Source organism: Macrobrachium rosenbergii, chromosome 20 (assembly GCF_040412425.1).
Source record: "Macrobrachium rosenbergii isolate ZJJX-2024 chromosome 20, ASM4041242v1, whole genome shotgun sequence".
Lineage (NCBI taxonomy): Eukaryota > Metazoa > Arthropoda > Malacostraca > Decapoda > Palaemonidae > Macrobrachium > Macrobrachium rosenbergii.
In genome coordinates, this window is record NC_089760.1 from 17,096,868 (window position 1) to 17,107,500 (window position 10,633).

The 10,633-nt window shown below is 37.1% G+C and overlaps 1 protein-coding gene and 1 long non-coding RNA gene across 3 annotated transcripts in view; one reads left to right on the forward strand and one right to left on the reverse strand.

Moving 5' to 3' along the window:
• Positions 1-205: 205 nt before the first annotated feature.
• LOC136849096 (uncharacterized) overlaps positions 206-10,633 on the reverse strand; it is a 35,880-nt gene continuing 25,452 nt past the window's right edge. Inside the window, exon 3 of the long non-coding RNA XR_010856235.1 lies at positions 206-371. This is a non-coding gene — a long non-coding RNA (uncharacterized lncRNA). The remainder of the gene's footprint in view (positions 372-10,633) is intronic.
• trp (transient receptor potential) overlaps positions 2,217-10,633 on the forward strand; it is a 31,190-nt gene continuing 22,773 nt past the window's right edge. Inside the window, exons 1-4 of one of the 2 annotated variants that reach the window (XM_067122039.1) lie at positions 2,217-2,379; positions 9,239-9,320; positions 9,897-10,006; positions 10,552-10,633. The exon at positions 10,552-10,633 is cut by the window's right edge and continues 63 nt beyond it. In XM_067122039.1, the coding sequence (XP_066978140.1) occupies positions 9,273-9,320; positions 9,897-10,006; positions 10,552-10,633 (240 nt within the window). In that variant the 5' untranslated portion in view covers positions 2,217-2,379; positions 9,239-9,272. The remainder of the gene's footprint in view (positions 2,380-9,238; positions 9,321-9,896; positions 10,007-10,551) is intronic. The other variant, XM_067122040.1, reaches the window with a different exon arrangement.

The window sequence follows — 10,633 nt, forward strand, 5'->3', positions numbered from 1 at the left end:
TAGGAATTTTGTGTAAGAGACAGTCTCCTACAGTGAGGGTCGAAAATCAGTGGATTAAGTAAGTTCAAATCAATAAAAGGCCCATGTCAGTGATAATTTCTTTTCACATTTCAACTTACAGAGAATCATTAAATTGTAATGTTCTAATTTCAAGAGAGCTCAAAATGTGCTTTGTAAAAAAGGTGAAAAAAAATTCTTCACTTACCGGAATATTCACATCTCTGAAAGTTCAAAGTGCCTTGTACTGACAGAACTAATGTAAGATCGTTCTTGATCAGCTGGAGCCTTCTAAACTGTTCTAATATGTTTCTCCTCCATGAGAATCTTTCATTGTGCAAAGGGCACTGACCCTGGCAGTCTAATGTCCTTTTCTGAAAAAAAATTAATTAATAATATGTTAAATGTTTGCACCCAATTGTCTTTATAGACTTCTACGCAGGACTACCTTGCCTTTGATTTAATGAAAGTGCTAGGTCAAGGACTAAATTACATGACAGGAAGGTCCTCGTATCAGGATAATTCCATATGAATTGTCAATAAGTAATTGTAGAAATAAAGGATTCACATTCCAGTTCAGTGAAAAAGGACTTCATGCATTTCAAAAACTATTTTTCTATATTACATGTGCTAAAAAAAGTCTATGAACTAGTCTGGCCTCAGAAACAAGTCTACGTAAGGAACCTACCTTGGTCAGTAAACAATTTGTCTTTTAACATTCAATTACGTTCAAGTGATCTCCTCTGAAGCAATTTGCCTGATTATTTTAAGTTCATGAATTACAGCATTAGCAAAATGAACCAGGTTTAGCATATCATTACTATTTTTATCCGAATTTCCATTTGGCAGCAAAATATGTCATTAGCTTGTGATACTGCCAACCATAAACAGCTTTTTTTTCTGAATCCCTTCTCAGTTGATTTTAGTATAAAGTTAACATTAGCCTCAAAAAGTACTTCTAAAAGAGCCCCTCAGCTTCGTATCAGTACTCATTTCAGTCACTGTCCAACGAACATAAACAAATAAGATTAACAGTTTTCGTCCTCCCTTGAGCAGTTCTGAAGCTGTAAAGAACTGGGTTACTGGAGAAAATATTCTGTTAACTTATTCTGCGCTTCCACCCGGGTAAGCTGTTGTTGGGAGGATTGAGAGAATAAAAAGAACCATTGATAAGTACAAATTATGAATCAGAACAGACCATAACCTCAACGTAATCCGCACAGTAAGTTTAGCTATTCAATTCATCGTCACTACACCATTATTATATAACTTTTGCTCGAAGACTAGCAATAGACATAAAATGCATTGGTAGAAAAAGGCCTATATTCTAGGGAAACGAAAGAACCAAATCATAAAAAAGAGTCCTTTGCAAGTTACCCGATCATCTGTCTAAGACGGCCACGACTTATGCACGCTAGGTTAAGACGTCGTCTTGTTCAAATGTGTGCCAAGGTTGAGGTGGTAACCTCTAAGACTTTACACGCAAAAGGATGGCTGTGGCGTTATTTACTTTGACGTTCTAGTTTCCTTTCTTTGATGTTTTTATGTGGGTCATTCGGTTCTTGCTTTTGCTGATACTATTCTGCAATAAGATCTTATATCTGTCCACCGATAAAAAAATATTTACCTTGCAACTGGCAAAAATTGGTTAGGTCTATGTTTTGTTATCCTTAGTTAACTGGAAGTATGGTTGTCCTCGAAATTTATAAACACCATTGCCATTGGAATATTTTTAACATTTTTTTTTGTATTCTAGACCCAAAGACATTAACAGATGCCTAGGACCTTTGTGTCTCTTGCGCGAGCAACGAACAACTGTGTTACCTGGACCCAAGTAAATGAAAAAGAATATGATTTAAATTTGATTATTCCTTTAGCTTGACATACTTCGCTGACACTGGTGTAGCCGAATCTAGAAACTCTGAACCAGTTGCTGCTAAAAGGATTAGGTCAAGATGTTGCGGGGCTTCACAAGCAGTTGCTAGTTAGTATCGCGATTAATTTCAGTCATTTTATTGGTTTTGATGACAGCTTCGAAGAAAAATATGTACTATATATGCAGAGTTGACTCTGCACACACACTTCATCTAGAAAATATAAGAAAATAACCTCCTCTTCTTCCTCTAGAGCCGACTGTATTAAGAACTGCCTGGAAACCTCCCGAGGGCTGGAATGAAGGTTACGGGCGAGCATGGGATTGCTGGCTCCCATCATGGTTTATTCCAGATCGCCCACCGAAGGAGAGAAGTAGTTCTAGAGGAAAGTTGCTCTGGACACAAGAGCACAAGCTCCTCTGGGACTAGTTTCTAATGTGTTGATCTTAGTTGAGTTGAAAAAATAGTGAATTGCACATCGAGAGAAGGAAAAGTCTGCTGTTACAAGGTGGGTAGTAAAGGAATGGTGAATCCCTGTCTTGATCTAGTAGAATTAAATACTTTCTTCTCTCCGATAACTTGGTTTGGTTTTCATGAGACCCCCACAACCAGTTGCAAGTTTCAGAATCGACTGTTTTTATTTTCATTTTTCAAGGCGGAGGCGTTAATCCTACCCTTTAATTCATTCTTTCTGAGCTTCAGAGTAGGATAAATTGCAAATATCAGTCTTCATAGTAATTATATACATACATATGTATATACTGATGATATAAAATAATTAGACATACCTCCCTGAACGAAAACAGGTGTTGGCACCACGATCTATTCAAGTACATATGTCTACACCACCATTAATGCTAGTGTCAAAACTGTAACAAAGAATCGGTTGTCAACCTTCTTGTAACAAGGAATATAGTAGGAATGAAGACTATACAGGAGGATATGAGGATATCAAAATCCACTGGTTAATATTTCTGCACTTTCCAGAATAATGGTTACACTCCTCAGAGAAGCAAAACGAACCTCTCTTTCCTTTCTTGGAGCCCGACGCATTATACAATAAAATTCTTTATCAAATGTAACTTCAGAAAGATAAAGGTAAAAAAGGAAGTGAGGTTTAATCACAAGGGAAGTGACAGAACAAGCTCCGAGAAGTTTAAAGGTACCACCTGAAACGGATAAATTATGTGGGAAAAAGTTTTCCAGCTGACCAATTCTGGAATTTCCGACTTTGTTCCAGTCATCGTTAGAACAGGCAGACTAAAGGGTGTTAAAGAGGGATTCGCCGTCTTGTCCCACTGAACACTGACCAAAATTGCACCTGGACAAGAAAAGAGGTGCCGGCCATTCACAATGATAGAGAATATGGGTTGAAGAGCAATTAATTTGGCTAAACGCTTTGCCTTTGATTCAGTCTTTACAAGAAAAGCAACACAAAATTAAAATACTAAAACGAAATTTCACATAAGGATGACCACGGCCATCATGATGCTTAGAAAATTAGCAGAAACCTTTTCTTTGAGAAGGTAATGACCGTTTGAACTTACAATAAAGGTCTTTACAGCGCTTGTCTGAAACAATTTGAACGTCTTAAATGACAGAGGAGAGAAGCTGGATTCTACCATCAAACGAAATCGAGAAGAAATAGACGAGTGCGTAGAAAGACGACTAGATAGAAAATAATTCTAGCAGAAATTGAATTTCATTAAATTGTGAGTTCCTTTCTCAGATATATTTTTCAAATTAAACTTGTTAGAAACAGATATGTTAATGCGATGCCTAGGGTACATAACGGAAAAGCCTGAACATGAAAAGATCAATATGAGGGGTCCATTCACTGGACAAAGTTAAGAATACCTTCGTTTAACCAGACCACTGAGCTGATTAACAGCTCTCCTAGGGCTGGCCCGAAGGATTAGACTTATTGTACGTGGCTAAGAACCAATTGGTTACATAGTAACGGGACCTACAGCTTATTGTGGAATCCGAACCACATTATACCGAGAAATGAATTCCTATCACCAGAAATAAATTCCTCTAATTCTTCATTGGCTGGCCGGAGACTCGAACTCGGGCCTAGCAGAGTGCTAGCCGACAACTCTACCGACTCATCCAACGAGGAACTCAGTCACTGGACAAAAATTATCAGAAAATATTGCTGAGGAAAATCAATAGGTTTATGACGGAAGCAACTGATGTTCTGACTACTGAAACATAATGAAGGAAGACAAAACATCATTAGCATAGACATCATGGTTCCTTGTGAACCATATCGTGAGGAAGACCTACCGGTGGTCAGAGAGAACAGACTCCACACAAAAGAGAGAATGAAGTCAAACTTTAGAATAATTCAGTAACTAGTAAAAACACAGAAAGGCAGTTGAAAGAAATATGAGCTGTTATTTTTTTTTCTGAACAGACTGGAAAGAGTAATGATACAAACAATGAAAATCTGGCGAAATTTGCAAAGTATCAGACCAAGTTTACTCGTAACTATTTAAAGTATTCGTACAGAAACATAATCCAAACTGGTACGAAGAAAACTAAGGACCTAATAAGTTCTTAAAGAATCTGTACGTCCTTATACCCTGTAAAACTACTATAATCATCACAAAGGACACCTAACAGTAGGAAGTCCTTTACATTATAGAACTACTATAACCTTTTGCAGAAAGGGGATGTACTGTAAACATTTAGTTATGTGCTATTTGTTTGTATTATGAGTCTTCTTTACTTCTTACCCCAGTTTTCTTATTTGTCTTCTCACTCGACCTAATTTAAGCTCGTTATAACCCGCCTACATTTGGGTCACGCTTTTCGAGGTTGGCACTTGTACGAGTTCCGAACGTAGCGGAGGTGTGTAGACTCCTCGGAGAGTGAAAATATTTCAGAGTTCAATAATGATTACCCAGTGTTCTTTTTCAATATATATATTTCCATTGCTTCACCGTTCTTCCTTTATTCTGCAATGTTCATTTAGTTTTACTTGTACAAAAGATGTTATTCATTCCATGGATCTTGATGTCCCCTTGCTAGAGCGTACAAAAAAAGTTCGCTTCTTCTTTGCTTATTCATTCCATTTCTTTACTCTCCTGCTTTTCTGTCAGTTTCTGGCTCGATACGAACATTTTATTACCATTTTCGCGGACCCGTCCTTAATGATCGAAAGTTTTCAAGTTCAAGCTGTAAATTCAAGATGAACGAGGTTGTCTTTTTCACTTCATTACTTAACCAGTAGGAAAGAAGAATAAGGTCTGAAATAAGATTTGACCTACTGACTTGATCCCCAAATGGGCAATGGCACGGGGCTAGGAAGTTTCAGGGTTATCCAAACAATCAATGATAAGACTAAAAGGTGACAGGGTAAAACCTTGTGGGGCGCCCCCCCACCCCAACAACCCCATACGGCTCCTCACGTCACCTGACATTATCCAACGACCGGCCGATAAGAGAGGGTTTAGCGTAGAGATAACGCTTGCCGGGTGAATAAATAAATAAAAAAAACGAGATTTCAGGAGTCTGATGTGACCCAGAATGGGTGACAAATGAAGCCCTTGTGTTTTACATATATACACATAAAAATTGTACACATTTGCTAAAGGAGACGTCGTTTATTACTGACCTATTTCTCTTTTTCAAGATAATTTGCCTGTATATATATATATATATATATATATATATATATATATATATATATATATATATATATATATATATATATATATATTTTAAAAGTAATTTATTACTAAAATGACTAAATATAAACTCCAAAGACATTTCAGAGTCATTGCTACAAGCATTATCAAGATGAGAAAACCTTCCGTAATAAGATTTTAGAAAAAGACCTTTTGTCTCCTCTCGTTTCCAAATTCATCAGTTCAGTTAGACTATTTCACTCTATTCCATAATTGCAGCCATTTATATGGCATCAGCATTAGGAACAGTTCACGCTTGGCTTCCAAATATCTCTACACATAATCCATTTTGTGTCTGGAGGACTGACCCATCAGAGAACTCTCTCTCTCGTCCTTCCTTTCTCTCTCGCGGTAATGGGATGAAAAGACGTTAAGCACAATCCTTTGCGCTGTACAGTTCTTCCCCAGCAGCTCTTTTAGGTTTACTAGTAAGACGCTGAAGAGATCAGCCATACTGAACATCCGAACTGTTTAGCTGATGACAAAAAAAATGTTACATATTTTTAAAGAGACAAAGGAAAGCTATACCAAATACATTATCTAGTATATCTACATTTTATAGGTGAAGATAATTACTGACTCTAATCTCGGCACTGACAAAGACAACCAGAAGTTTTAGAAATTCTGTTTTACTATTATGACTTGTGAAGCACAGAATAGTTACCTTACAGCATAAAAAGAGCGTAGTCTATGCAAAACGCATTCGCATATGCATGCAGATATTGAACGCACTCACTGCGTATGTATTCGGTACTGATAATACGTAAATATGACATATATCTGTTGCACTTTTGGAGCGCGAACATACATGTATTATCAGGCTATAGTACATACCGTAGGCTATACCTACAATGCATATAGGCTATAGACACGGTTGCACAGAATTGTACTGAATGTACCTTCGGCCTTTTCTAAGATTTCATTATAAAAAAAAATATTGTTTAAGAATAACACTAATGCATTTCGTGGCTATACGTACTCACCACATATGTTATTGGTTTCAAGTCACTGCAAGAAAGGAAGCGTTCTATATAGCCTATAAGAAAGGAGGCGTTCTATATAATCTATAATCGCAGGTCACATTACCAAAGCATACAAACTCCGATCTACCCTTTAACCTAAGCTTATTATGGGTAATTGAACTGATAAATCATTTATTATCGAAATGATTTCACTTTTTCTTGCGACGTGCAATCCTGCCATACCGCACTCATTGCAGTTCCCTCTCACCTCTTATAAAAGCGAAGAGCTACGCAAATGGCGGGAGTAGCAATGCTCGAGTCAGCCTCATGTAAGGCTTCGAAGCAAGGTGACTTGTGATGGAGTTTTGCCAGTAATGCCGTTCGACCTTCGGCATTATTTTCATCGCCGACGGACGTGGAGTGACGTGACCTATGCAGCTGAACTACAGCTTCCCACTTTATACATTTTTGCTTTCTGTTATTTGTAATGCTATGGTCATACGTATGTAGAGTTTAGCCTCAGGAACAATACACAGGACTAGAGTAAAATTATAATAATTTTTTATTTGCGTATATTTTCTTTGTACCTGTCATACTCTGCAGCTGTTTCATTTTCTTGTTACTGGACAAACGGCCAATAATTTACTTTGATTCATAAGAAAAAAAGGTATGGAACTATTGCAAGATTGCCAGCTTTGAAAATCTGTCGAATGTTATCATTTGTTTGTTAGAATAATTAACAAACACGTCATATAGTTGTTTTGGTTTCCTTTGCAATAGGAAGTACAGAAAAACTAAAAGGCGCGAACTTTTGCTCGATATATATTTTACTTAGATTATCATTCCAGAGACATTTGGCATTTAGGTTAGTAATGATGGAATGAACTGGAATTGGAATATAAAATTTAGGCCAAAGGCCAAGCGCTGGGGCCAATGAGGTCATTCAGCGCTGAAAGGGAAATTGAGAGTAAAGATGGTTTTAAAGCTGTAACAAGAGGAAGAACTCGCAGTTGCACTATCAAACAATTGTTAAAAGAAGGTGGAAAGTAAGATGGAAGACAGATAATATGAATGGAAGTACAGTAAAAGGAATGAAAGGGGTTGCAGCTGGGGGCCGAAGGGACACTGCAAATTATCTTAAGTAATAGTTACAGTGCACCGCGTGAGGTGCACTGATGGCATTATCCCCCTTACGGGTGTGATGGAAAGAACATCCAACTCCCTTAAATCGCCCTTTTTACTTTAATGTAATAAAGGAAAAGGTCGAAACAACTTGCCACTATTGCTCTTGATAGGTAACGCTTGTTCTCTATGCAGTTACATTCTGCAAAGTAACAGCTCATGCAGGTATAAGGCCAGTTGTGGAAATGAGCGGAGTGTTTCTTGATCTTATTATGCTATATTTGCTCCAGATTTAACTTGAATTGATAAGATTACCCTTTGTTAGTGTGGGACTTTTGTTCTAGACCGCTTTTCATTAACAAACAACCTTTAGTAGCCTATTTATTTGCCATGCGTATCCATTATATGTAACCTATACGTTTCTTATGTGGAGGTATAAGTTATGGTACAGTTCTGAAAGAATGTCATCTGATGACCCTTATATTCTAAATTCACTTTCAGTCGAGTTACATAAAGTTGACGGGTCAGGTTGTCCCTAAAAGTGCCTCTAAAAGGCATCTGTCCGCTTTTTCTTGCCGTAAACTTATCTTCGTAAAACTGGCAAGGATGGGTTCCGATAAAAGAAGCCAACAAAGATCTTTCTAATGAGGTCCTGAGCCATTTTCAGACATCAGAAGACCTGTCCAAGCTCTCTCTCTCTCTCTCTCTCTCTCCTGTTGAAATGTTGTCGGATATATCTTCAACCAAAAAGTTACAGAATAGCACGCCTTATTAAATGATTTCTGAAATTCTCAATGCCTCACGTTGATCAGCCACCACTTATTTTCACATGACGGGACGCACGATACATTGTATTCCTAACTTTTTTTTTTTTTTAATGACTACCGTTGTACCAGAAAACTTAGTTCCCCTAACAATTTCTTCCTTAAATGCCTACAATTCAGTTATTCTAATTTTTCATTCGTTTAGCTCGAAAATGAAAATATTCAGATAAATGCATTAAAGTTTTAAGGTATCATCCTAATCAAATTGGTATAAATGTGCTAATGTGAAACTGCATGCGGTACAGATTGTTTTACGACCATAGCTGTGAAGTAGTCTGGTTGTTTATGGTAAATGGATGAAACGAGAAAATATAAATAAAATAAATTGTGACGATGACGCTCATATTCTTCTTCATGGAATGGCTGCTCAATGGCAGTGCCTTAGAATAGAGCCTTAGGAAACAGACAGAAAACTGGGATAAAATAGAGGGTGGAAAGGGACACAAGCATCATGAATAGAAAGCAGTAAAATGCAATCGTTTTAAAGAATTTGATGCGTTAGGGTTCCCATCAATACTTGATAAACGTGAACAATGAAAGTATAGCAAACTTGGTGTGCGAGACCAGATAAGATGGTGGTACGCGGAGATTTGGCAGTTGAACCCCAGACGTCTTTTCTATGCACAGCAACCATTTTGAAATACCACTCACTCTGTACAATGCTACTGGAGTAAATAATAGCCTTACTTTACAAGATATACCATGTAAGCACTGAGATGACTCTGAATTCGGTATAATACAGACATTTCCTTCTTCTTTTTCAGGGAGGCTATATAGCCCACATAATCCTCTGTCAAGATGGGTGTTCAAAACGGAGGATCTAAGCAAAATGTCAACGGATCTACCGTAAGTGTTATGACGGTCTTCAGTTGCTTAGAAAATGAGAACGTTTCTCTCGAGATTTTTCATTCTATCTTATTGTCCTATGACGAAGAGTCTTGAATTATCAAGCTCAGGGTAAAATACTGAAACATTTTGAAAGCTACAGTACTTAAGATGGTACTGGAGATAACATTGTTTTAATATCTTAAATAACTGTCGCTACATTTGATACTAAAGATAAATCTAGTTAACAAAAATAACTTGAAAGACATTTCCGTCTAAATGTGCGGTTTGATTTGATGGCAGCTTATGAAGCTAAAAGATGTGGGACCTCTTAAACCCGCAGAGCTCAAATGACATTTTACCTTTACACTAGAAAAAAAAACAACCATTCATGCTGCATGCTATTTACTGGTAAATTTTCACCGTATGATATGATTATATGTTGTGGACTTTACATTACATAGATTTTTATATAAAAGTATTCTTCACGTTGAACCAGTTTGGATATTTGTGACTTAAGATCTAGAATGTCTTTTGCTATGAAGAGTGCAATTTTGCAAAATTCTATAACCATCTTTTAAATGTCTTCAAACGCAGAGTTCAATCGACAATGACCTGATTGAGTCACCAAGTGAAATCGTTCTCTCAGCACCTGAGAGGAAATTCTTGCTTTTTGTACAAAGGGGAGACGTCGCCTCAACTCGAAGGTAATTATCCAAAGATACTGTTTGATTTAGCTTAGTTCTCCTCAAAATTATTCTTTGTGTGTTTTTGTGTGTGTGTGTGTGCTAATTCATGGTGTAGATTTATAAACAAACACGCACAATGACACCAAGTTGGAAAATGGAGCAAAGTTTAAATTTTTTCGATTATATAAAGTAGCAAGGCATGGAATAACCATTAACTTCATCTATATACGATTGATATATATGGCTGTGGTTATTCATATACGTATACATACGTAAAAATATATGTATGCATAGTTATTGTACATCCATGCATAGCTGTCTGCTTAAACTGCATTATCGCAGCTTTGCTTAAGGGTTTTACGTAACACAGTAATGAATTTCTTTCTTCAGTGCACTTTGTTTATGGAAAACTTCTTAATTATTCATCTGGGAACATGGCTTTTGTTAGTCATAACTAAATTAACCACTGATGTCCATGAGAGGAACCAAACCTGTTTTCAGAAATAATCACTTTTTTGCCAGTACGTCAGTAATACTGACATACTCTCCTTTCTTTCCCTTAGACATCTTGAGCAATACAGAGACAAGCCTCAAGAATTGGACATCAACTGCACAGATCCCCTGGGCCGCACATCCATTGCTGTG